General features: G+C 53.0%; 1 protein-coding gene across 1 annotated transcript; it reads left to right on the top strand.

Annotated features, from left to right (window-relative positions):
* Window positions 1–152: 152 nt before the first annotated feature.
* KCNK17 (potassium two pore domain channel subfamily K member 17) lies at window positions 153–14,485 on the top strand. Its single transcript, XM_081517703.1, has 5 exons — window positions 153–624; window positions 4,283–4,397; window positions 7,493–7,653; window positions 8,098–8,272; window positions 13,762–14,485. Exons 1-5 carry the CDS (start codon window positions 346–348, stop codon window positions 14,055–14,057), a joined length of 1,026 nt encoding a protein of 341 aa, XP_081373829.1. The 5' UTR covers window positions 153–345; the 3' UTR covers window positions 14,058–14,485.
* The last annotated feature ends 12,256 nt before the right edge of the window (window positions 14,486–26,741 follow it).

Here is a 26,741-nt window from a genome sequence, read left to right as displayed (position 1 = left end):
CCCCGAGTGCGGTCTGCAGGAGTTCCTGCCACTGTTTGCTACATGCAGGACACGGGGAGGCCCTGGGCCGGCCTCTCGCAGCGCCTGCGGTCACCAACGGTCCTCCCCTTCTCCCTGAGCTAGGCGTGCCTAGGGGTGGGCACTCCACACGCATTCGAGGCGGGGCCAGATGCCCACAGCTTGGCCTCTTTTTGTCCCTGGGATTGGATCCCAGTGCGGGGTGGGGCAGGGCTGTCCCATTCCCCAGCACACACCTCCTCTGCTGAGAAAACGGGGCAGAGGCGCGCGTTGGCTAGAGAAGGGACCATCCTCCCTGGCCCTTCCTTTGCGCCTCGGTCCTGGTCCATGGCTCCCGAGTCCGGCCTCTCCCCCTCTCCGGCTAAGTGCGGACGGAGAACCTGGGATGCCAGCGAGCGCGGGGGCCGGGGCTGCGCGGTGCCGGTGCCGAGCACATTGCTCCTGCTGCTCACCTACCTGACTTACCTGGTCCTGGGCAGCTGCGTGTTCTGGGTGCTGGAGAGCCCCGCGGCGCACGATTCCAGCAAGAGATTCCAGCGCGACAAGTGGGCGCTGCTGCGGAACTTCACGTGTCTGGGTGGCCCGGCGCTGGACTCGCTGATCCGGGTGAGGGGCGAGTCTGGGCGGCTCGGGCGCGGGGGTGCTGGCGCAGCTGAGGGCACGGGCATGGGGTGAAAGGGCACGGCCCGGCTCCGGTCAAGGCACCGCCGGGAGTACTTCTCCGAAATAAAGTGGAAGGGACAGACGCGCGGACAACTCCGGGCGCGCGTTGCAGGGTGGAGACCAGAGTCCTGGGCTGGATGGACCCCGATGCAAAGTTTACCCCGGCTCGGGCGGGCGAGAGATGCGCAGCGCGGCGCGGTGAGCCCAGGGTTCGAGGCAAGAGGGCGGGACCCTCCGGGCGGGACCCTCCGGGCGGGACCCTCCCCTCCCGGGACCCTCCCCTCCCTGTCTGGAGAGTTGCGTGACGCATACATCCAAATCGGGGGGGTGACGGCCATAGGGGGCGCGCTGACGGGGTCCAGGGCGGATGGGGCCTGACCGGGTCCGGGCAGCGTTAGGACAGAGCGCGCTGCTCGGCTTGGGAGAAGGCGGGAGGGGTCGACCTGGGAACTCAGGGCGCTGTGTCCGGTCGGACAGCGGGCCAAGGGCGAAGGGGCACCCATGGTCCGTTCCACAGGAGACCCGCATGCGAATGTGAGACCTGGGGGCGGGGACAGCAGAGGGCGCTGGCCTGGTCTGATGGTGAGCGAGACCCGCAGCAAGTCGTTGGAGGCTGGGAGGCCAGGAGGTGCAGAGAGCTCTTGTCGCCGCTTACACACACAGACACACACACACACACACACACACACCCCTCACCCCGCCCCCGGTTAAGAGAAATGGAGCCGAAGTGCAGGAGCCAGGGTCCCGGGGATTCGAGGTGCTCAAAAAGAAAGCAGCAGACACAGGGACGTTCGGTGCCTGAACCCGGGTTTCTCCGAGTCTGAGGGCACTCGGCGAGGGCCCGGCGGGTCTTCAGGGGTCGGCGGGTGGGAGAATGCAGAGGTCGTGGAGGGCGGAGACTGCTAAGGGGGTTGGGGAAGACTCAGCGGGGCGAGGGGTGAGGGGCAGACAGGGGAGGGTTCTTCCGGGCCTCACGATGGATGAAGGTCTCCTTCGACCCTGGGCTGGACAGAGAGCTGCTGGGATCTGACGCAAGCTTCCATCTGCGGGTCCCTGGCTTGGTCCATGAGCGCAGACAGCTCCACCCCTAGCCAGACGTCCCCACTCTACAGTCTGGGCGCTTTTTCTGGCGAGGAAAGCAGGGCCTGTGTCCCAGAGTTGCCAGCCCAAAGCTGGTACCCAGAAGGTAGCAGGGAAGTGTGTCTGGTGGCAAGAGACAAGGGCACTGGAGCGGAAGTGAAGTCCTGAGCCCTGGGACTGGGCGGATGTGTCAGGCCTGGAGCCGGGCAGAGGAAGGACTATCTCTGCTAAGAATCTCAGGTGACACCTCCACCCACTATCTCTAAACTTCTACAAATATAGACCACCTAGTCCCGGAGGCTGTGTGACAGTCCCCTTGAAAAGATGGTGAACTTAAGTTACGAGCAGCTTGACCCCCCAAAATGTGACAATGACGGCAGTGGGAACAATAGGAAATACTTCTGTGCGGTGCTTACTGTGTGTCAGGCACTGTTCCTAGTGTGTGAACTCGTTCCAGCTCCACCTGTATCACAGGTAGACGCCATTATTATCGTCCCCATTTTAGAGATGGAGAAACTGAGGCTCAGATAGATTACATACAAATGCACAGCTTCATAGTCAGGGCGCTGGGGCTGTCAACGACCCTGAGGACTGCCTCAGTGCAGACTGCATATGGGGGCATTTCCCAAGTTTCCTGGTGGAGCTCTCATCTCTTCCCCTCTACCCACCTCCTGCTCACCTCCACTTCACCTCCTTCCTCAACCCCCTGTGGCTTCAACCATCCCCAGGAATACAGATGTGGTGTCTCCAACTCAGATCTCCCCAATGAGGGTAGACATGTTCATGTAACTTCCTGTTGTTGTTCAGTTGCTAAGTTGTGTCCAACTCTTTGTGACCCCGTGGACTGCAGCATGCCAGGCCTCCCTGTCCCTCACCATCTCCCAGAGTATACCCAAGTTCTTGTCCCTTGAGTTGGTGATGCCCTCCAACCATCTCATCCTCCACCGCCCCCTTCTCCTTTTGCACCTTCCTAGCAGCCCTCAAATTCCCCCAGAGTCAAGAGTAAGCAGCTCTGCTCTTCCCTGCTCCAAATCTCTGTCCCCGCATCCACACACCTTCACAGTGCTCTTAGATGCGTCCCTCACTACCCACACCAAATAAGGCCAGAGCCCTGGACTTCTGTGTACCTCCTCTCTGTGCCTCCTGGACCACTCCATGCTGGGATGCAGGCCAGGCCCTCTCCATCACTCACCCCTGCAGGACTCTCTCCTCTCCAGATCTGCTGGCATCTTCTGTGCTGCTAAGTGCCACAGGGCACACATACCTGAGCTTGCCTCCCCTTTTCTCAGTGACCTGGGGAGAGGCCCGCCACTCCATCCCCGGCCTGGCAGAGCCAAGCATGGCCTGGATGCCGACTACCTTTCAGTCTGTGTCTGTCTATATCCCAGACACAGTCCTCCCTTCCAGCCTTTGCTCCTGTGGTCCTATTTACCTAAATGTCCTTCTACCAGGAACAATCCTAGCTAACCCTCTAGGAAGGCCCAACTAAAACATCACCCTCAGCTGCCTTCTCACATTTGTACAGAGTGCTGGAGTTGATGACACACATTTTTTACAGTATATATGGAGGCAAAATGAGCACATTTCAAAAAATAGAGAATTATGGGGGAAAACACCCATAATTCTTAATAAAACTGTATTTTGTACTTTGGTACATTAAAAAAAAACAATCACCCTCTCCATGAAGCCTTCTGCCCCTATCCCCAGCAGAATGTACACCCTTCCTATTCCATATTTTTACAGCATTATATTCATAATAATGATAATGATAGCAGTTGCTAACCTTAACCGTGTTCCAGGTACTCTTCTAAGCCTTTACACCTAATAATTCATTAAACCTCAACAACTCTATGAAGTGGGTGCTATTAGTATTCCCATTTTACAGAGAAAGAGACTGAGGCACAGAGAAGTTGGCTATCTTGCCCAGAATCACATAGCTGCACTGTCTGCGTGCCGAAAGCTTCATGGACGACACTGTACCAAAGTTAGCTGAGTTTGGGGACTTCCCTGGCAATCCAGTGGTTAAGACTGCACTTCCAATTCAGGAGGACAATTCCTGATCAGGGAACTAAGATCCCACGTGCCGATTGGCATGGCCAAAAATAAATAAATAGATAATTTAAAAATTAAAAGAAACATAGTTAGGTTTGGCTTTGTCCCACTGAAAACTGAAGTCATGTCTCTTTCATCTTCAGCTCCCCTAATACCTCACATGCTGGCCCTGACCAGGGCTTGTTGCAAGAATGAGAGTGAACAGGAGAGAGAACAAGTGGAGTTCTTCCAGCCAGCGAGATACCCTGGGCTGATCTGGGCTCCAGGGTAGAGAGGGGAAGGAGCTGTCCCCATGCTCCCTGCCCTGGGGGAGGCCCTGGTTGGACAGGAAGTGAGTGCCTCCTTGCCCTGGACAGGCTGGGATCAGAGTGGTTACAAGGACGGTCGTGCGTGTGTTGTGTGTGTGTGTTTGGGTGCAGGGACCCCGTTGCCCCAGAGAGCCTGGTGGTCACTACAGCCTCTCCCCCAGGGCATCATCAAAGCATACAAAAATGGGGACATCGTCCTTGGCAATACCACCAGCATGGGACGCTGGGAGTTCGTGGGCTCCTTCTTCTTCTCCGTGTCCACCATCACCACCATCGGTAAGGGAAGGATGGGGCTGGGGAGGGGTGCTGGGGAGGGTGGCCTTGCCTGAGAGACCGGGGACCAGCTACTTTCGGAGGCATTACTAGGACCTCAAGCACAGTCGGGCTGAGCAGCCTGGACACCGCCTGGGAGCAGAACCTTGGTCTTTTGGAAGATGTGCTGAATCTGCTCCTGCCCTCCACCCAGCTTCCTGGGAGGTTTGTGAAGTGCTGCTCTGGGGATTTCTGCTACACAACCTCTCAGGAGGCAGAGGGTCCCCTGTGTAGCAGTAAAGACCCCTCTGGACACTCTAAGGGTCTTGGTCTGCGCAGTCAAGCCCACCTAACACTGAGCCTGGACGGGCGGCAGGAGGGGGTGCAGGAGAATAAGGGGAACTTGGGAAGGAAGAAGGAACAGGATTCCCTGTTCTCAGCCCTGGGAGAGGTGGCCACTCCCAGAGGCCTCCCCCCAGCTCACTGAGGCACCTCCTCACCCCCATCACCATCCTCCCCAAGCCCCTTTCCTCCCCCACACACAGGGACACCCAGACTAGTTCTCACTCACGTTCCCCTGGCCCCGTCCTCAGGAGAGCAGAGGCGAAACTTGTCCTGGGAGGGTGTCTGGGGGGCTGTTGTTCAGAGAAGAATGGCCCAGACCTCTCCAGCTCCACACCCAGGAAATAACTCAGTGGGGCTGCCCGATCACCAGCCAGGGCACCCGGCCCCGGCACCTGCATGACACCATACTCACCACCAGGTGGCAGGCTGACCCCACTGGTGGCTACTGCTACCTCCTCCAGCCGGGACGCTGGCCCCAGGAAACCAGGATCCCAGCCAGCCACTCCCCTACTCCCACCCTGCCCCACCCCACCCCCTGCCGCCCCTTCCTCCCCAGAGTGGAGCTAAGCAAATGCACCCTGAGCACTCTCTATCTGCCTTTAAATTAGACAGTACTTCTTGGAAGCAGATCTCAGGCTACCCGGGGGCTTGGGCAGTCCTCCACCTTGAAGGAAGCATGCTTGGGAGGCCCCTTGACTCCATGGGCCCCAGAAGGATGAGGCAGGATGATGTTCATTCATTCTTACACTCCAGGGGTCTAGTATAAGCCTGGCATACAATCGGTGCTCAACAAATGCTGACACATTAATAAATTCCAAAATACCCATTCCACCAGCATTCCCTGAGCTCCAGAGCAGGAGGGGGTGCTGATGTACAGTCACTGTGGTCCAGGCCTCCCTGGTGTGCAGGGTGCTGTCATCTCTGAACCACACACCCCCTACACCCCCCAGGCCCACCTGATTCAGAGGTTCGCAGCCTCTCTGCCCAGCTCTACCCAGCTCTACCATCCCCAACGGGCACTCTGTCCCTCTCCCTTCTCTCTACTTCGTGTAGCCCTAAAACTGTCTGGGCCAGCTCTAAGGGGGAAGAGGGCCGAGGAAGGGGTCCCCATCCTACCCCTCCATGCCTGATCTACCTACCAGGCTCTGTAAGGAGCACTTTCACACTTGAGATCTCATTTTGTCCATATGGTCCAACCTCTAAGAATAAGGCTGCTTCTTTTTTCTTTTTTATTAGTTTATTTATCGATTTTTTAACTTTACAATATTGTATTTGTTCTGCCATACATTGACATGAATCAACCATGGGTGTACATGTGTTCCCCTTCCAGAACCCCCCCTCCCACCTCCCTCCCCATCCCATCCCTCCGGGTCATCCTGGTGCACCAGCCCCAAGCCCCCTGTATCATGCGTGGAACCTGGACTGGCGATTCCTTTCTTCTTGTGTCAAAGATGAGGAAGCTGAGGCAGAGAGGTTGCACAACTTCCGCAAGGTCATGTAGCTAGTTAACACCAGAGTGGGAATTCAAAACCCAGCTGAGAGCCAGCTTTGCCCCTTCCAATAGTGCCTACCTTTAGGGTAGAAATTCTAAATAGTAGAGGGAAAGAGAGCACCCTTCTGGAATGGACATCAGGGAAGCCTCTTATTCGGATTGACCACACACACACACTTACACACACACACACTTACACATACAAACACACATGGAAGAAATGCAGAGAAAGGAGGAAAAGGGTCCGACCAGTCCATCCTAAAGGAAATCAGTCCTGGAAGGACTGATGCTGAAGCTGAAGCTCCAATACTTTGGCCAGCTGATTGGAGGAACTGACTCATTTGAAAAGACCCTGATGCTGGGAAAGATTGAAGGCAGGAGGAGAAGGGGGCGACAGAGGATGAGACGGTTGGATGGCATCACCAACTCATTGGACATGAGTCTGAGTAAACTCCAGGAGTTGTTGATGGACAGGGAGGCCTGGTGTGCTGCAGTCCACGGGGTCGCAGAGTCGGACGTGACTGAGCAACTGAACTGAACTGAACTGGAATACACATGAACGCACCACGAGGGAAGAAAGGGCTTCTAAGAGGCACAGCCCCCTCCCTGGCACCCCTGGCACCCTGGGGCCAGCACCCCAGGAGGGCTGTACTTTCTAAATCCTAGAATGAAACAGGGCCTGACAGGCCCACGGGGACTTCTGGGCCAGTAGGACCAGCCTGAGTCCCAAAATTATTCATCATCTGTAAAACCTATCACCAGCTTGCTCAATGATTCAGTCAGCTACCCATCCATTCATTCAGCAACAAGACTGAGGACCTGGTATGGTCCAGATAGTTGGAGGTGCTGGAAATACAGTGGTGAGCGAAGTTGGCGGGTCCCTGCTGCCCAGGGGGGCTGACGTCCCGCTGGGAGGGGACGCTGGAGGGACTAACAGATCTGTCCTGAAGGAAGCGGCTAGGGCCTCTGCATCCTTCCGTTCCCCTCCCGCATCCGTCTGCCCTGCCCAGGGAGGGAGAAAGGGAAGCGAGGACAAACGAGATTCTCCCATTTTATGGTGTGAACACCGTCCCTCCTAGAGCTTTGGTCTTCCAGTCTGCAGGTTTGGGGCATGACCTCCATGGGAAGGGTGGCTGAGGCTGGACTGAGGGAGGGGGTGTGTCGGGCCCTGCACGTTGCCCAGGAAGGGCACACCGGCTGCTGCGTGCCGTCCGTAGCAATGGTAGAACCAGGGCCCCTGAGGATGGAAAGCCTCCCTAAAGTGTCCCCTTTCTGGCCTCAGGCTACGGCAACCTGAGCCCCCGCACGATGGCCGCCCGGCTCTTCTGCATCTTCTTTGCTCTCGTGGGGATCCCGCTCAACCTCGTGGTGCTCAACCGCCTGGGGCACTGCATGCAGCAGGGGGTGCACCGCTGCACCCGCAGGCTGGGGGGCGCCTGGAAGGTGAGGAGACCGCGGGGGCAGGGCGGAGGATGGGTCACTGGAATGAGGGAGGGGTGGTGGGAATCGGGGCCTCCGACAGACGGGCCGTCACTGCCTAGACGGATGCTGGCAGTCAAGGGGTGCCCCGGGGGTGGGTCACTGGTGAAAGCAGAGGGTCTTTCTGGAAATCAGGGTTCCTGGTGGGAGTGTAGTGGGATTGGGGGGTCACTGCCCAGAATGGGGGTGTCTTCAGTAACAAAGGGGCATCGGTGGGGAGACATGGGAAAGGCAGCCAAGCCTTTTTCAGGAGCCTGGTGGAGAAGCACCGAGGGCAGCTCCTTCCTTACCCAGGGGAGTGCTAGCCCTGTCTGTGGCTCAGTACCCCCCAGGCTGTCTGCCTGACCCCCGCCACTGCTGCCGGGCAGAACTAGCCTCACGGGGGCTGGGCGCTGTGTACACCCACAGGACCCAGCCAAGGCCCGGTGGCTGGCGGGCTCCAGCGCCCTTCTGTCGGGCCTCCTGCTTTTCCTGCTGTTGCCCCCGCTGCTCTTCAACCACATGGAAGGCTGGACCTACGTGGAGGGCTTCTACTTCTCCTTCATCACCCTCAGCACTGTGGGCTTCGGCGACTACGTGATTGGTGAGACGCAAGGGGCACCCTGCACGCATCTGCTCGTAGCCTGCGTCCCTGGGCACCTGCTGCGTGCCAAGCCCCGTGGGGGTTTGGGGACCCAAAGTCCAGAGCACACAGGCTTAGTTTGGCTGGTTCCACCTGCCTTTGTGGTGTGATGGGGTTAAGGCCGCCCAGCTAAAAATAACAACTGGAGTTTGAACGCAGCGCCTCAGGCTGTAAGCCACATTTCTAGTCATTCCAACAAGCCTGAGAATCCCACAGGGTCCCCTATTATTTTTAAATCTTATCAGATAAAGGGGGCCTCTGAGTTCCCTCCCCCATCCATCTTTGGCCAGGGCCTCTCTCATTCACCTCTCCCCCACTTCACCGTGCCCCACAAAATGCCAACTTCTTCCTGTCCCTGGGTTGAGGGCCACGTCACCCCCATCACAGTGCAGGGGTATCTGGCAGGAGAGTCTGGGAGAATCAAAACACCCCAGTCTTTCCCAGCCCCCCCCCAGCCCCCAGCCAGCCTCCAAACTCTTGAGTGTTAGTAAGAAAGGGCTGTGTGGTCCAGAGCGTCCAGGGTGGGGTTTATTCCATGGTCATCACCCATCGTGGGCAAGGTAAGGGCCCAGGAGCAACTGTCCTTGCAGAACAGATCCGGGCGGGTTCCCAGCAGGGGGCAGCAGAGGGGCATTCTGTGGGCGCAGAGGCGGCCGGGCGCTGGGGGCAGCCTCATCCCCCTTCCCTCCCTGCCCCTAAAGGGTCACCAAACGAGCAGTGGCCCCCGGCACCACCGCACGCAGGTCTCAGGGGGACTCTATGCCCCCCCTCCCATCGCTGATCGTAAACCAGGGAGGAGTCCCTTCTCTCCTTCAGAGACAGACAGAACCCAGCCTGGAATACAGAAATGAGGTCCCGGGACTTCCCTGGTGGTCCAGTGGCTAAGACTGTGTGCTTTCAATGCCAGGGGCCTGGGTTTCATCTAGTTCTGGTCAGGGAACTAGATCCTGAGTGCTACAACTAAGACTCGGTGAGCCAAATAAATAAATAAATTGAATAAATAAAGAAATGAGGTCCTACCAAAGTAACAAACAGCTAGCCCATTAAGAGTAATGGTTGTCACTGCGTTTTACTGAGGAGGAAGATGACGCTCAGAGAGGCCAAGCCATTTGCCTGAGATCACACAGCTAGTAGGATACAAATTCTGATCTGTTTGCCTCCAAAAATTCTTACCCTTTTCAGATGGCCTCCCATAACCCACATCTGGGACGCAGTGTTCCTGTCTGTAAAATGAGGGGCTGGGCTAGGTGATGGCTCAGTGCCTTCTGGCCTGTGTGCCGAGCCTGGTTCCCTGAACCTCTCCATCCCCAGGGTCCAGTGTCAGGGCCTCATGCTGCCCCTTCCTGATGTCCCCTATCCTGGAAGGGACACTGTTGCTCTGGAAGGAGTCTTTGGGATAGTTTCCTCCAAGTGAGTCATGCTTCCACTCCTGGCCTCAGAGGAGAAATGTGTCTGAGGAGAGGTGACGCCAGTGTCCCCAAGGCCTCATCTGCCCCCCAAACACACACACACACATACAGCTCAGAGAATGAGTTTTGGATCTGTCCTCTCCTCTCTGTTCCCACTGCCATTTCCCTAGTCTAGGTAGGGCCATTGTACATGGCTGGTTGTGCAGGTTGGGCACTGCACAACCCTAAGTGGTTGCCATTCACACAGAGCACAATGAGAAGGGCACCCAGGTACAACCTCTGTCCTTGTGCCCCTTTGGCTCTTATGTCCTTTAAAAATTACAAGTTCTGGAACTTCCCTGGCTGTCCAGTGATTAAGACTCTGCTTCCAATGCAGAGGCCTTAGTACAACCTCTGTCCTTGTGCCCCTTTGGCTGTTATGACCTTTAAAAATTACAAGTTCTGGAACTTCCCTGGCTGTCCAGTGGTTAAGACTCTGCTTCCCATGCGGAGGCCTTAGTTCGATCTCCGGTTGGGGAACTAAGATCCCACATGCCATGGGGGGCAGCCAAAAAAAATTCATGTCACCTGCCCAGCTCGTCTGAAAACCTCAGGGCTTTTCTGTAGTAGTTCTGGCCCCCTCCCACCAACTCTCCCCCCACCCCAGGGCTCAAAGGATGATACTCAGGATTTGCCCCAATTTTAAACCCACAAGTCCTTGCTCTCTAAGAGTGCCCAGCACAAGAAGCAGGGAAGAGGAACGGGAATGGGACCCCTAACTACAGTCTCTTGGTGCCCACTGATCACTAGGGCTCCAGAATTCAGTCCTAGGTGGGAAGAGCTGACAGTAGGCTCCTTAGAAGCGTGTCTGGACGAACCTCTGTGGGTTGTTAGGACACTCTGTGAGGATGTCCTGAGGCCCCATGGTCCCCTGAGGGAAGGCAGGGCCAGGGGGAGGGGGCAGGCCTCTCTAGACATGGCACCCTGGAAATAGGAGACAAGGCATCTGCCACCCCTGGGTGGGGGGAGGCTGGGGCTTGGGAGGTGGGCAGCGACCTCCACACAGCTATCTCTGCAGGAGTGAGGAGGGCTGATCAGAGGGTCCCTGCTACCCTGTGAGCCACCCTGTGGGGACTGACAGGGCAGGGAGGCTGGTGTGTGGGGTGCAGGGCCCCCAGAACCCCCTTCCACCACATGCTCTGACTGAGAAGGCCTGGTATGAACCCATGAGGGCCCTTTAAGTCCACAGGGGTGCCGAGCAGACCACGCCCTTGGAGTGGCAATAGGCAGCTCTGTCCCCTGCACCACACACTTTTCCTTCTGCGGCCATCTCAGCACCTTGTGACGAGTGATCACACGTGCTCTCATTTGCCCTCTCCGTGAGATCACACAGCTCCGGCTTGAGGCTGCTGCAGCTGGACTGGTCAGAAGAGTGGGGAAACGGGGAGCTCAGAGTAGAGAGGGAGGCAGGGCCTAGTCACATAGAGGGCCCTCTCAGGCTGAGTCATGAATTTTGGACTCTGTCCTAAGACTACAGAAATGTTCTGAAGGCTTTCAGAGGAGCTGGGTAGGTGACATGATAGTACTTGTAATTCTTAAAGGTCATAGAGCCAAGTGGGGACAAGGACAGAGGCCATACCAGGTCCACAAGCACATCTTCCTTGTGCTCGGTGTGAATGGCAACCCTTTAGGGTTGTGCAGTGCCCAGCCTGCACAACCAGCCCCCAGCTGCCTCATCTACAGCCCCAGAGAGGAGAAAGAAGTTGATGAAAGTCACAGTGCAAGCAAACCAAGGAGAGGTCTAGGATAGACTCCCAAGCCAGGGATCCTCATATGCATATGTTCTGGAATCTTCCATAGATGAGAGGGGACAATCCACCTTCACCTCTTCCCCATGTCTCTCAGCCCTCCTTGTCCTCTAGGGACAGGGTCAAACCCCTTTCTCAGACGGGAATGCTGAGGTCCACCACCTGGACTCTGGGCCTCCACTGTCCATGTCAGCACCACAGTGGGTGTTGTCTTCACAGCCTCTCCTCTTGCCCAAACACCGTGGTCAGAGCAGCCCCCAGGTCCCAGCCGCTTGCTTCCTCCTTGGCACTGCAGCCAGCCCCCACTTCCCCTAATTGCATTTGCAACTCAGTTGAGCGCCTTGCCAGCTGCCAGGTCTCCTGCCACTTACAATTTCGGCTAAAAAAAAATGAAATAAGAGGGGAGAAGAACACCTCCTCCTCTCCATCGACAGGAGCAAGCCAAGCCGACTGGTCGCCGGGGGCAGAGAGCTGGCTCACAGCTGCTCTCATTTGGGACGGCCAGCGGAATCGTGGCCTCGTAACCCAATCAGCGTAATCCAATCCAGGCTCCTGCCAGGTGGTGATGTCAGATCCAGGGCTATGCGCTCATCCTTGAGCTGGGATCCAGGAGAAGGGTCCAGGCTGGGGAAGACAGGGAGGAGAGGTTGTGTTGGGGCCAGCAGGACAGAATGGGAAGTGGACAGAGGTGGGTAGTATCGAGATCGGATGCAGAAGAAGATGTCAAGGAAATAAAAGGCCAGATCTCTGCCCTTTGAACAATCTTGATCTGATGAGGGAGATAAGATAGACCCCCAGGACAGAAGGAAGAACTAAGTTATGAGCAGCCTCTTATATATATAATTTTATATTTTTTAATTTATTTTTGGCTGTGCTGGGTCTTCGCTGCTGTGAGGATACTCTCTAGTGGTGGTGTGCGGGCTTCTCATTTTGGTGGCTTCTCTTGTTGCTGAGCACAGGCCCTAGGGTGCTCAGGCTTCAGTAGTTGCAGTTCCCAGACTCTAGAACACAGGCTCAGTAATTGTGGTGTGCGGGCTTAGTTGCTCTGCAGCATGTGGTCTGGTTCATCTTCCCAGACCTGGGAGCGAACCCTCGCCTCCTGCTTTGGCAGGCGGATTCTTGACCACTGAGCCAACAGGGAAGCCCCGGAGCAGGCTCTTGACATGACCTAAGCGTCACGGGGAGCTCCATCTGTTTCCTCCTTCAGTTGTTCCTTATCCAGTCCCGATCAGTGGGGCTCCAAAGGTGAGAAAAACAGTCACCTGACTACAGATCTTATAGGCCAGGCACCACCCTGAGCAGGTTACGATATGAACCATATGATAATCACAACAGTCCTAGAAGGTGGACCCTCTCATTGTCTCCGTTTCACAGATGAGGAAGCTGAGGCCCAGAGAGAGTAAGCAACTTACCCGGCCAAAGCACAAGGGCTGTGAGAGAGGGTAACACAGGGAGGGGCTCAGTCTAGTCTCTGAGCTGAGATCTGAAGGGTGAGGCAATGAAGCGCATTCTGAACTGAGAGGACAGCGAGTGCAAAAGCCCTGTGGCAGGAAGGTTGACAGATGGAGAAATAGGGGAATGACCAGAGTGACCGGAGCAGAGCGCTCGAGGGGGGAGACGTGCAAATCCAGTCTGGAGAAGTAGACGGTTGGCACTGGGGTGAGAATGTAGGACCTATCTAAAAGCCAAGGAGGAGAAATTATGGTCCCCATTTCACAGGTGAAGGACATTCAGGCAGACGACGGTCACATAGCTAGTGAGAACTGAGCCAGGATACAAACCCCAGCAGTTCCATTTCTTCTTCCTAAAGCTCCTGGCAAGCTGCCTTTCCTTTGAGAAAACCAAACATAGAAACAGGCAAACCGCAGAGCAGGTATTACACACTCTTGGAGGATTTCCTATGACACAGTTTCTGATTCAGTGATCTGGAATGGAATCCAGACTATTCGCACTTCTAACAAACTCTCAGGCGATGCTGATAGTGCTGGTCCACAGACCCCACTTTGAGAACCACTGGGATAGAGCATAAGCTGAGTCCTTCAGAAAGACACAGGGGCATTTTAGGGCCAAAACTCTAGGAGTTAATCCAGGGAGGCTTCCTAGAATCCTAGGGAGGTGATCCCAACAATCTCAGACCAGTTTGGACCTCCCACATTCTGCTTATACACACAAAGCCATGTGTGTCTGTTTCTGTTTGGGGAACTTGGCCCTGACTTTCCCAGGTCTGCATCCCCTGACCTTGCTTCTCCCTCAGGAATGAATCCCTCCCGGAATTACCCGCTGTGGTACCAGAACACAGTGTCACTGTGGATCCTCTTTGGGATGGCGTGGCTGGCCTTGATCATCAAACTGATCCTCTCCTTACTGGAGGCTCCACGAGAGTCATACTCCTGCTACCCTCAGAGTTCCAAGGGGAACTTCAAGCCCCAAAGCTGGAGGCAGGGCCTGGATGAGGAGGCAGGACCCCACTCCCCACAGTCAAGCTGCTCTCCAGAGGGGCAGCACCCAGAACCTTCTACTCAAGTCTCATGCTGCGGAAAGGACAGCTAGCTATATTACAGCATTTGTCCCACTTTCTTCTTCAGCAACAAGATTATTGATTTTAAGCTCAGCATAAGACCACCCAGACTAAAGTTTACAGTTTTGGGTCTTCCCTTGAAGCTAGATGCAGCTATATGATTAAATTTTATCCAGTGGGATATACAGAGAAGTAATCTGTGTGACTTATGGATGTGACTTACGGTGTGTGGAGGATACTCCTCTTTACCACTCCCTTCTAGCTGGCTGCAATGGTGGCTGGAGCTCTGGCAGCCATGTTGCACCATGAGTTAGAGGCCATGTTTGAGACTGGTGACAAAGTGAAATAGAAGGAGCCTGGATTCTTGATGTTTGCAGAGCCACCATAACAAACCTGGACTGGATTCCACCAGACTTCATTTATATAAGAGAGAAATAAAAATTGAGCTTATTTAAAACACTATGAATTGAGTTTTTCTATCACTCATAACCAAACCTAATTCTAACTTCAGGTGAGGCCTCTCCTGAGACTGGAGTGTATTAGAGAGAAATCACTCCTTCCCCAGGTGGATTTGCCCCAGACAGGAGGAGGGAATGGAATGAGGGCTGCAGTGCAGGCTCCACACAGCCCCAGAGACCTTCCAGGTAAATTCATTACAGATTTTCTGATAACTCTCAGGGCTCATACAGCCAGCAGGCTGCTGGTCCCAGTTTGGCTGCTAAATTCTTACTCAATCACTCACTACACCACAGAAAAGCCCAGGACAGGCCAGTGGGCTCCTCCTGCCTCAACCTGCCCCACTACATTTGAAGGCTCCAACCACTGTTTGTAAAGCCAGGTAGAGTTTGCAGAGGTCATTTCTGTTTGCAAAGCACGTCACTCTAAGCATTTCTATCTCTCACTCAGGGTTGCTATTAAGGCAGCACAGAGCTGCGTGGTCCCCACTACACCCAGGAACCCAAGCCAAGCCAGGAGGCCCTGCCAGTACCAACCAGCACCTGCAGGTCACCTGGGGCAGCTGGGCCCTTGGTCTCAGTGGGCACCTGCAAGTCTGCTCCCCTCCACCATCCTATAGATAGCATCACAAGGACCTCGGGGTGCTCCATGTAGCTCCTCCCTGTGGACAAACCCCTCAGCCTCAGAGCCGTCGTGGAACTGAGTCAGGGGCAGCCTCTTGGCCGAGGAAGAAGGAAAGGTTGTTACACCATCCAGCTTGCGCCATCTGGTGTGGACCGAAGTGGACCAAGGCCAGATTCAGGAGCAAACACCAGCGAGTAAACATCAGGGCCCATGCCCACTTCTTAAGGCTGGGCAGAGGAAAGTCGAAGTGCAAAAGAGTTTGCTGGAGTTCTGGAGGTATCATTCCTTGTACTTAGCACAGCTCAGAAGGAGGGCCTAGCAATTCAGAACTAGGAGAGAGGAACCCAGAGGGCTAGGTTGGCCTCTGTGGTTCCAACTCTGTCTTGCCTTGACCCTCTTTCTTCGCGTGCCTCTCTAGACAGAGTCCGTCTCCTTCTACGCAGCCCATGACCGCGTGCCTATCCCTGCTAAGAATGTCTGCCGCACAGGGAACTGACAACCTGTGATGCTGGGGGCGGGGCCGAAGAAAGCTTCTGATTGGCCAGTTCCTTACAGACGTCTGCCCTACAGCCAATAAGAAGAGACGCTGGGACTCTCAGTACAAATCGGGAAGTGGGGACCGGTAGAGGAGAGAGAACACAGGTGAACAGCGAGGGGCTGTAGAGTGGCGAGACAAATAATAAGAAATAAAAAGAGGTCGGGATCTGGGAAAGGGACGAAAACAGAAAAGCCGACCTCAGGACCGAAATCATAGAGCAAAACGGGCAGCGAGGTCTTTCCCACATAGTCAAGAGGGAGGGGAAATGGAGCCATGATGCTGTTATCACAGTCAGAGAACGGTCCACAGTGTGCAGGCAAGGAACCAAGTCCTTCATTCACTCACACAACCTCGGCCACCAAATCCTGGAGGAGGAGGGGGAAGGGGCCCCTCAGAACTGTATACTGTCGTGGTGCCTGGCTCACCCTGGACCAGCTCCGTGATCCCCAACAAATCACTCGAAGTTTCTTTGCAGCAGTTTTCTCCTCCGCGAGATGGAGATAAGAGCAGAGCTGATCTCCCGGGATTAAATGAGTAACTGTGCGAAGTACCAGAAGAGTGTGCGTCAGCCCAGAGGAAGCTGATGTGGATGTCAGCTGCTGGCGGTCTACAGCAGGCCCGGCGGCTGAGGCAGGAGGCGGACGCTGTGCCGGCCGGCAGCCACGTGGCAGGCAGCTGGCCTCTGCTGATCCCTCTGGGGCTGGGGTGGGGTTGAGGGTTGGGGGTGGGGGAGAGTGGGTGGCTGGACAGGGGGACTGGGCTTAGCAAGTGGTGATGCAGGACTAAGCCTGCCCTTGGGGGCTCCCAGGCTGATGCCGTGGTGCTGCTGGCCAGGAGGGGTCTGGACTCGCATGAGTCACAGGGGAACCTCCTAGCAGAGACCAGGAAGGGCAGACCGAGAAGGCAAATGCAAGTCTGGGGACCGTGATGCAGAAGGGCAGACAGACCCCTCACCCCAGACAGCTGCTATTTCTCCTTTCCCTCCTGGATGGGCAGCCCAGCTCTGTGGCTCCAGCACAGCCCGGGCAAGATCAGACTCAATGTCAAACGGCCGTCACCTTTAAAACAGTGGCATCTTTTATGATCATCGCCGCCATCATCATTATCATGTCCTGACATTTATTGGGTGCTTACTACACACCAGACACTGTTGTAAGCTCTTGGTCATTTTCTTCTCCCATCACCTCTGTGAGAAAGGAGCTATTTATTTAATGCTGTTTTTAAATGAGGGAAATGAGATTTTTGATGGATGTTAAGACCAGAGGTAGCCACTGATCCCCGTCAGTGGGTCATCTTAACGATCGCTGCCAGTTCTCTGGAGGGTAGTGGGGGCCTGGCTTGGGGGGGGCAGGAAGATTCCCTTTTATTAAGTCCTGTGAGATCTTAACCAGCCACTCCTCTGTCTATGCCTCAGTTTCCTCACCTCTAAAAGAAGAGGCTGGCTTCAAGGAGTCTGAGTCTTACTACTTCTACAACCTCAGTCTGGACTTAGCATGCATGCATGCATTGGAGAAATGGCAACCCACTCCAGTGTTCTTGCCTGGAGAATCCCAGGGACAGAGGAGCCTGGTGGGCTGCCGTCTATGGGGTCACACAGAGTCGGACACGACTGAAGCGACTTAGCAGCAGCAGCAGCAGCAGGGAGGACAGTTCCTGGCTCCACCTGTCTCCTGGAGCTGTCTTAAGAGTTTGGATCCAACGGATCTCTCTCTGCCTTTTTCTTTCTCTCTGTCTGTCTGTCTCTCTCATACACACACACACAATACAAGTTCCCCAAGCCCCTGCCCCCTCCCTTATGGCCTGTCTGATGCTGAAGGCCCAGCTTGGGGAGCGATGTCCATTCATTTTAGGAGCCAAGCCACAGAAGGACTTGAATTGGTAGGAGCTGAAAGAATCCTCAGCCTGGGGCAAGAGCGATGCTGAGACTTCCCTGTTCCCCATTCCCCTCAGCCCTTACCTCACCAAGTCCCCACCCCTGGGCTCCAGGCCTAGAGAGCACTGCCCTGAAGTCGACTCCATGGACCACCCCCTCCAAACCACCCACACTGCTGGCCTCAGGACCTCCCAGCCCACAGATTCACTCACCCACTGACCCACAGGGCTGGTCCCTGGCCTCCTGCCCCAGTCTATCCCGCCTCCCATGTACGCACAGTGCTGGCTGGGCCTCTGACTCTCTCTGACCCTCCTTCCCCCTCCCCCCAACACACAGTGCAGGACTTCCTTATCTCTTGTCACTCCTTTGCCCTTTGCTGGGAGAAATCATCTCAGTTAAAATCGTTCCTTGGCGCCAAGGAGACAGCCACCCTTCCCTCCCCCCAGGCCTTCTCATCTCATCCCTAGGGTCTTAAGATTACCAGCCCCAACCTTCAGACAGAGAATCTTTCCCAAGCCCTCCAGGACCCATTGCAGCTCACAACCTGCAGGTAGGAACACAGTTAGAGCTGGACTTGGCGCCGGGGGTGGTCCCCACAGCTTACCAGCATATTGTCCAGAAGTATGAAAGAAAAATTGGCTGGCTCCTCTCCAGCCACTGACCCAGTCCCTTGCTCCCTGCCTGGCACTAGGGGTAGAATCCTGTTTGACCTTTGCCCACATTCCAATCTTTTCATATCTTTTCAGACCAACATTTACCTCATTTAGTTCTTAGCCTGCACTCAGGCAGACAAGAGATTATACCTTGACTCCCATCACTTGCTATGCAATATTTGAGAAGTCACATAACCTCTCTGAGCCTTAATCTTCCCATCCTTAAAATGGAAATACTGATACCAACCTCAGGATTGTTTTGAGGAATGTGGGGGAACGAGTAACTGGCGAGAAAGCACCCATGTTGTATCTAGCACAGTATAGGGCTCAGAAATATTTGTTTCCTTCACTTTCTCTTCTTCTTGGCCTGAAACATCTCCCCCCTCCACCCTCTTTCATCAAGCAGTTCATGAAGCCCTTCTGTGCCCCTTCTTTCCAGACCTGGACCTGCCTGCCCTTTGGCCTCCAGTGGACTTGGGAGGGGCAGGAAGTAAGGAGGAGATTGGGGGAATAAATTTGACAGAGTTCTGGGAAGCAAAGAGACAGACTGTAAAATGAGAATGTTATTGTGAATCCCAGAAGGGCAACTCCTGATCCACCCACCAAACAGGGCCTTCCCCCCGAGGGTGGGGTGGGGTAGGGGGCAGGCAGCAGAGGGGGGAGCCTTCAGCAGCTCTCTGTTTGTTAATCTCTCTTGATTCCTCTCCTATCCACCCTCTGTCTTTCTCTGAACTTCTGAACCTTCCAAGGTGGGGGACTGGGGCTGACACCTGAGGACTGCATCACCAAGGCTCATTTGGTCTTTGGCTTCAGATTTGATTAGGCCTGAGAAGGAAAGTAATGAGGGGTGAGGTGGGGACAGAGGCATCAGGGTAGTTGCTCCCCTCTCCCCGCAGGTCCTGGTTTTCACAGTGGCTGTGTCCCTCGCCTAAGGGCACAGTGTCCAGTGGCCCTTCCCAGGGTAGCAGCATTGGCTGGCTTCTCACAAGACCGCCCTTCCTTGCCCCCTCAGCCTGGGGGTGGTAATGACTCCCCGCTCTTTCTGGGCCCTGAGAACCACACCATCGGCTAGACCTGCCCACACAGTGCACTCTCTTGTCGTGGCATTCTTTGCCACGAACTCATGGAAAGTGCCACCCGCTCCCTGCAAGGGCTTGACTGAGCCAAGCACCCAGTTCACCAACCTCTCACCTTCTCCTTGAGCCAAACTTAAGCCAGGTGGTGGGGATGGAGGCTCAGAGCACTGAATTAATGCTTGGAGGAATCAATCCAGCCACCCTGGTCCAGGAGAGGCTCCAGCTCATGCTCTGGGTGGCGAGAGTGGAGACCCAGATGGGGTTCCAGGCCAACCCTGTCACCCTTGCCTGGTTCTGCCTGGCTGGAGACAGCAGCACAAGGGAAGGCGGGGAAAAGGCTCCTAGAAACCCTGTTCTGGGCCCTGCAGAGAAGTCAGAGAGGAAGGGACAGCCCTTGCCCCCAACAGGAAACCCCTTCATCAGACTGGGGGCTCCGTGACGTGAGAAACCAGGTCTCTCCCATCCAACTAGATGCTCCCCGAGTGCAGGGGCTGCATCTCACTCATATATTTTTATTTATTTATTTAATATTTGGCCGCACTGGGCCTTTGTTGCTGCACGTGGGCTTTCTCTAGTTTCGGAGAGCAGGGACTTCTCATGGAGGTGGCTTCTCCTGTTACAGAGGACAGGCTCTAGGCGCACAGGCTTCAGTAGTTGAGGTACGCAGACTCAGTAGTTATAGCAGAAAGGCTTAGTTGTGCCAAGGCATGTGGAATCTTCCCGGACCAGGGATTGAACCCATGTCCCCCGAATCAACAGGTGGATTCCTATTCACTATATCACCAGGGAAGTCCTTGTTTGTTTGGTTGTTTTTATGATCCCCAATATCTAGCTCAATCACCAAGAAACATCTCCTCAGTGCAAAACTTAGAGACAGAAATGTACGAAACGTGACCCCACCCTCTGGTGGGAAGCAGGCCCCTTTAAAAGCAGAGCAGATCGTGCTGTAGGGGTGGGGTGGTCCAGAGCACAGCCCTGGAGCACCTGCCTGGCTCCCACCCCATCTTCCCACTCACTCTTGTGTGACCACCAATCCTGATTTTCCCTAGACTGTCCTGGGAGAGTCTCACATCCAAGGAAACCCCTTGGTCCCCAGAAAAAAGAGACAGTTGTCCACTCTACTTAAAGTCCCTGGGCCTCAGTTTCCTCATATGTGAATGGAAGTGATAAATAGCAAGATCTCCCTCGTGAAGAAGGCTGCAGTATAGGTGAAGTGAGTTCAGGGGCTTCCCTGGTGGTCCAGTGGTTAAGAATCCGCCTTGCAATGCAGGGGATATGGGTTTGATCCCTGGTCAGGGAACTAAAATCCCACTTGCCCTGGGACAACTAAGCCCGCACACCACAACTAGAGAGAAGACCATGTGTCACAGCTAAGACCCAATGCAGCCAAAAATAAATAAATTTTTTAAAAAAGAGTTGATGCAAATCCAAGACTTAGAATGTTCTGTGTGATTCGGACAGAGTAAGTTCTATGTGATCTACCTTCTTTGTTTGCGTTCCCTACAAGCAGATCATGGGACAAGATTTGGCTGCAAGTAGTTTATTTGGAAAGTGGCTCCAAGAAGCACTGGTAAGAAGTGAGGGAAGCACAGGGAAGAAGAGGTAACCGAGGCAGAGAGAATTCACGAGCAGGTGATTGCTGTGGGCGGCTGGGGCGCCACTCCACCCAGAACCCTGGAAACCTGGGTGGCTTAGAGTTGCCCTTCTGAGGGACAAGTGATTGGGATATATAATCCTCAAATCTCATCTCACTTCTTGAGGGCTCCTCCCTAAACCCAGAGGTGCTAGTTCCCCACCACACGTGGTATAGAAGCCTGCAGAGTACATGGTGATGTGAATAGAGGGTGGACAGGGCACTGTCAGTGTCTGTGCACGTGTACCTTAACCACACATGTGATGTGCAGGGGACATGGCAGCAGAGGGGACCCTGCCCACCTGTGGGAAAGAGAGTCCAGACCAGTGGAGACAATTTCTGGGAGAGCTCTGAAGCATGAGTAGGAGTTTTCCAGGCAGAGGAGGAGGCAGGCTTTATGCATGGTGGGTACACAATAAATGTTTAAATAATGCCAAGTAAGTGGAGAGTGATTCAAATGCTTGAACTTGTGGGATCAACTAGATGCTGGAGGGCTGTAGGCAGCCAGAGGAGGAAGTGATGCAGTCAGGTCTGTGGGCATCAGGAAAGGCTGGATCAAGGCTTGAGGCTCTGGGCTAATTTCTGGTCACCAGATGAAAGGGAGAGAGAGTAGACCAGGTGGAATAACCTTGAGAGCTAAGGCAAAGAAGTGAGAATGATCAAGGGTAGAAAAGAGTATTAAAGAGAAGGATGGCAGTAGAGAGGAAGGGAGGGAAAGGGAGAGAAGGCAAGGAAAGGAAAAGGAAGGGAAAATAGCAGAGAGGAAGAAAGTGAAAGTCAAAGTCACTCAGTCGTGTCCAACTCTTTGTGACCCCATGGACTATACAATCCATGGAATTCTCTAGGCCAGAATACTGGAGTGGGTAGCCTTTCCCTTCTCCAGGGGATCTTCCCAACCCAGAGATGGAACCCAGGTTTCCCGCCTTGCAGGTGGATTCTTTACCAGCTGAGCCACAAGGGAAGCCCAGAGGGGAAGAAGATAAGAGTCAAACTTGGGAGAAAAGGAAAAGAAAGATGGAAACTCCAATCACAGGTGTTGAGGGAGAACCACAGAGGCTTGCATCACAGAGGTCAATGCAATAGAGAGCACACAGTTCTGAAGAGCTGAGTCCCACCCAGAGTGAAGGCATGTGAGCCATCCTGGAAGACTTCTCAGAGGAGATGAGTCCTAAACTAGCTAGAAACTGCTGTTAGTCCAAGAACATGATTTTCATGGAACGAAAACTGAAGGCACCCTGAGAGTGAGAGTGAGCTGAGGGTAAGACACTGCCAGGAAGCCAGGAGGAAGAGCAGTTCTAGTGGTTATTACCAGAGCTGTACAAATATTGTTGTTTTGACTGGTAGTGAGAATTGGTTTATTTTTTCATGGGAACCACAAGTGTGATGCGCAGGTTCCTTTTAGAACATGACACCATGGAAAGAGCAACAATCTCTGGCCTCTACATACCCACTTTTCCTGGTGAGACATATACGTGCACACTGGGTCCTAAAAAATAACCCAAACCGCAGATGTTTAATCCACCAACACCAAGGGTCCACTAGAAATATCTCACTTTCTACAACGGTAAGAACATTGCACTTTTTAAAAATACATAAAGCACTTACAACAGTGCCTGGACCATTAAAAGCAAAAAACTTCTTAAATGTCTTTACTATTATTTGGAGTCTGAATAGCTCAGCAGCTGTGAGTATGGACACAGCAGCCACGTCATCTGTGTTCAGAGGTCAGCTTCACTGCTTACTGTCTGTGAGACAGCAGGCAACATGCTTAACCTCTCTACGCTTTCGTTTCTCCATCTAACACAGCGTTAATAATAGTACCTCCCTCACGGGATTGTGAGGATTAAATGAATTCATGCATATGAAGAGATTAGAAAATGGCCTGGCTCAGAGTAAATGCTACAGATGTGATAGTCATAAAAACACCATAATCATCACCTTCTGCCCTGGAGGGAACCAGAAATGACCAAAGTCCTTGAAGCTTTCGCCATAGACTCCCATCTTCCCTGCTGAAAACCAATCGTACGTTGGACAGTAGTGCCCTGGGACTTTGAGAGAGGGAGAGACAAACAGAGAGACAGAGAAGACACATGCGATCTCATACATTTAATAGGAGACATCAGATACCTAAAGACTTGACCCCAAAATGGTGTAAACCTCCACGCTTCACCCCAAAACTACATCCCTCTCCACCAGCCCTTTTATGAGTCTCATGGGGAGAAGACATAGCCATCTCCCCGCCCCAAGTTGACTCTGCCTGCACCAGTTAAGTCAAGTTCCAGTACTGGGGCTGGTAGGTGAACTGAAGCCTGGATCTGGTCAGGGTTAAGTCTCTCTTTGTGGTTGGGTTTGTCTGGGGAGGGAGGAGGTGAGGGCCCCTGTACACCATTTTCAGGTTTGCCTTGGAGCAATCTGAAACCACTTGGAAAACTCTCAGCATTGAGTTTACATCCTTATTGCCAAGAAGGCTAATTCAAGCACAGGTTGCTGACCCCACCTCTTGAGTATGTGACTTCTAGGACAATTTGCTTTTCCAACAAGTTCTTAGGCTGAGGCTGCTGGCCCAGGAAGCACACTTTAAGAACCAAGCATAGGTTTAGGAGCTTGAGTCTAGACAGACATCTGTCTGAATCCTAGTTCTACTCCCAGGAGCTGTGTGACCTTGGCCAGGTTACAACTTCTTGGGCTGCAGACTTCCCACTTCTAAAACTGGGACTCTAATGCCTATTCTCAGGATGACTGTGAGGTTCCATAAGGACATGGAGGCAAAGCCACCAGCACAGCACCTGGCCCCACTATGACTGTGGGTCTACTATTATTATTCCTCCAGTGGGTGGGATGGGTAAGTTGCCTCCAGGATCTTCTCTTTCTCAGGGATGCACCTCCAGTCATTAACTAAACACAAGACTGCCCAGAATAAAGGCCACATTTTCCAGGCTCCCTTGAAACAGAGTGGCTTTGTGATAAGTGTGTCTAATGGACTGTGCATTAAGGGGATATTGGTTTGCTACTGAAACGAGATGCAAAATAGTAGTGACCTAAATAATGGAGAAATGTATTTATTTCCCATATAAATACATGGTAGATGGTCTATGGGCTAGAGAATTGAGAATTAACTATACTGCTAGCCCCTGGAGAAGGAAATGGCAACCCCCTCCAGTATTCTTGCCTGGAGAATCCCATGGACAGAGGAGCCTGGCAGGCTACAGTCCATGGGGTCGGACATGACTTAGCGACTGAAGAGAGAGGTGGTCTATGGCCCTTCTGTCTTATTATTCTATCATTCTCAATAGAAGACCTTCATCTCATCGTATAGGATGGCTCCGGCCATCACATCCACATCCCAGTTAGTGGGAAGGGGAGGAAAGGGAAAGGGAGATCAAACTTCTTCCCTTTAAGGTGACAACTAGTGGGTGTAAGCATCATTTCTACTCACAGTCTATTGGCCAGAAGTTAGTCACATGACCACATCTACCTGCATGGGAGGCTGGGAAATGTTGTCTTCAGGGAAGCAGCTAAAGGATCCATCAAAAATGCTATCACTATGTAAGGCGGAGAAGGCAATGGCAACCCACTCCGGTACTCTTGCCTGGAAAATCCCATGGACAGAGGGGCCTGGTAGGCTGCAGTCCATGGGGTCGTGAAGAGTCGGACATGACTGAGTGATTTCACTTTCACTTTTCACTTTCATGCATTGGAGAAGGAAATGGCAACCCACTCCAGTGTTCTTGCCTGGAGAATCCCAGGGATGGGGGAGCCTGGTGGGCTGCCATCTATGGGGTCACACAGAGTCAGACACGACTGAAGCGACTTAGTAGCAGCAGCAGCACTATGTAAAGAGGGGAGAATGGCTTCTATGTTTGCAACAGGATAGAGTCAGAAGTTGTGTGTACAATTGTCCTTGAAAAAAGGGAGTATTCCCTTTTTCAGCCATCCTTCTTTCTGTTTTGGAAGGTAGCACTTCCAACAACCCTCTTGGACTGTGAGGTAAAACCTGTGTTAGGGTAGGAAGTCCACTATGTAGGAAGGTGTTGACTAAAAAATATAGTCACAACCTAAAAATATTTTATTTTGTTTTAAAATTTTATTTTAAAAATATTTTATTATCTTATTTTATTTTAATAAAAGAGTTATTTTATTTAGTAGGAATGTTTAAGACCCCAAGCCCAGGAGACAGCTTCTCAGTAGCTCTGAGAAAACTGCTCCAAAGAGGCAGGATGGGGAGTCAGACTATATATAAGTTTGCAACAAAGGGAGCAGGCAGTCTGAACACAAAAGATTATTGTGAGGTGCAAGAAATCAGATATCAAGTTACGGAATTCAGCATTCTATGTATGGGAAGATGCAAGTCTCTGGGCTCGCTGAATTCATTAATTTCATATGCACCTCAGCTCTCTGGGGCCAGATCTTATTTACTTGTTCACCTTAAGGAGTGGTTCATGTGGTAGATGGCTGTTTCTTGCTGGACTCCAGGCACTCTGTTCCATTTAGGGAGCCCTCATTCACATTTGGAGGCCAGAAATAGCTGATGGCTGTGACATTTATTGTTTATTGACATGGTAGGAGGTATTTCATTTCACAAGGTCATGTGTTCCTATCAATTGAGGTGCTGCCGTACCAGCCTTGACCTGCTTCCCGCTGGATTTTTTTACATGAGAGAGAAGTATCTACCTCATTTAGCACACTGTTACTTGGGATTTCTGTCGCTGGCAAGCTAAACCTACTCTTAACTGACAGTATTCTTCCTGGCTAACTGAATTCTCTCCCTAGCTCTTGCCGTGTGCCATGGTCAGTTGCTCCGTCATGTCTGACTCTTTGTGACCCTCTGGATTGTAGCCCGCCAGGCTCCTCTGTTCATGGACTTCTCCAGGCAAAAATCCTGGAGTGGGTTGCCATTTTGTCCTCCAGGGGATCTGCCAGACCCAAGGATCAAAGCTGTGTCTCTTGGATCTCCTGCATTGGCAGGTGGGTTCTTTACCATTGGGCCACCTGGGAAACTCCCTAGCCCAGAGTCCCCCAGCTATCAGTCATTACATGTTTGGTGAAATGGGAGGGAAAGGGGAAATCCTGAGAAGTTCTAATGTTTTACAGAGCTTTTAGCTGTGTGCTCCTGGCCCTGTGTTGCTTGCTGTACAGCCTGGAAAATACTCCAAAATCTTCATTCCCTCCCTGTCATGTGACTTCGCAGTGACTTCTATGGACTATGAACAACATAATGGAGTTACTTATGTCACAGGCTTTGTTTTTTTCGTTTTCTTTTCCTTTTTGGTGGATCTTAGTTGCCCAACCAGGGATTGAACCCACAGCCTTGGCAATGAAAGCCTAACCCTAGACTTCCAGAAAATTCCCTTACAGGGTCTAAAATGAAGCCAGGACACCATTAAGAAAGTAGAACTTACATCCATTCACTCTTGAATGCAAAATAAACTTTCAACCCAATGATCCTGAGACCACCTGAAACTTGTCTTCTTTACTCCCTAGACAACGCAGTTCAGCAACAAATCTGCTACTCACAAGTGACCGAATGCCTGTAGGCACCAACCCTTAGTTCTGCAAAGATAACGTATATAACTTCTCTGGAATGCCTTTGTGTATGACCTTTATAAACCCCTGACATGTCTATTTCCCTCAGAGTATATTTTAGTTGCTACTTGAATCAATGCCTCCCACATTCTTAAGACCCCAAATCAACTCTTTTTCTTCTTTGCCGCCTTCTGCATTCCTTTGTCCATAATTCTCATGACTATACAAGTTTGGTCATGTGACTTTCTTTGGACAATGGAATGTTAGCAACTGAGATGCCAGTTCAGTCCAGTTCAGTAGCTCAGTCATGTCCAACTCTTTGCGACCCCATGAACTGCAG

This window comes from Giraffa tippelskirchi, chromosome 8 (genome assembly GCF_054371585.1).
Source record: "Giraffa tippelskirchi isolate mGirTip1 chromosome 8, T2T-mGirTip1v1.2.pri, whole genome shotgun sequence".
NCBI lineage: Eukaryota > Metazoa > Chordata > Mammalia > Artiodactyla > Giraffidae > Giraffa > Giraffa tippelskirchi.
Note: the sequence above shows the minus strand (reverse complement) of the source record. Positions and strands in the feature narration are given on the sequence as shown.

Excerpts from the sequence above, each read along its gene's own strand:
- KCNK17 (XM_081517703.1), top strand. The coding sequence starts at position 346 with ATGGCTCCCGAGTCCGGCCTCTCCCCCTCTCCGGCTAAGTGCGGACGG. Across the intron at positions 7,654-8,097 it reads GGCTGGGGGGCGCCTGGAAG|GACCCAGCCAAGGCCCGGTG; the intron begins GTGAGGAGACCG and ends GTACACCCACAG. Across the intron at positions 8,273-13,761 it reads CTTCGGCGACTACGTGATTG|GAATGAATCCCTCCCGGAAT; the intron begins GTGAGACGCAAG and ends CTTCTCCCTCAG.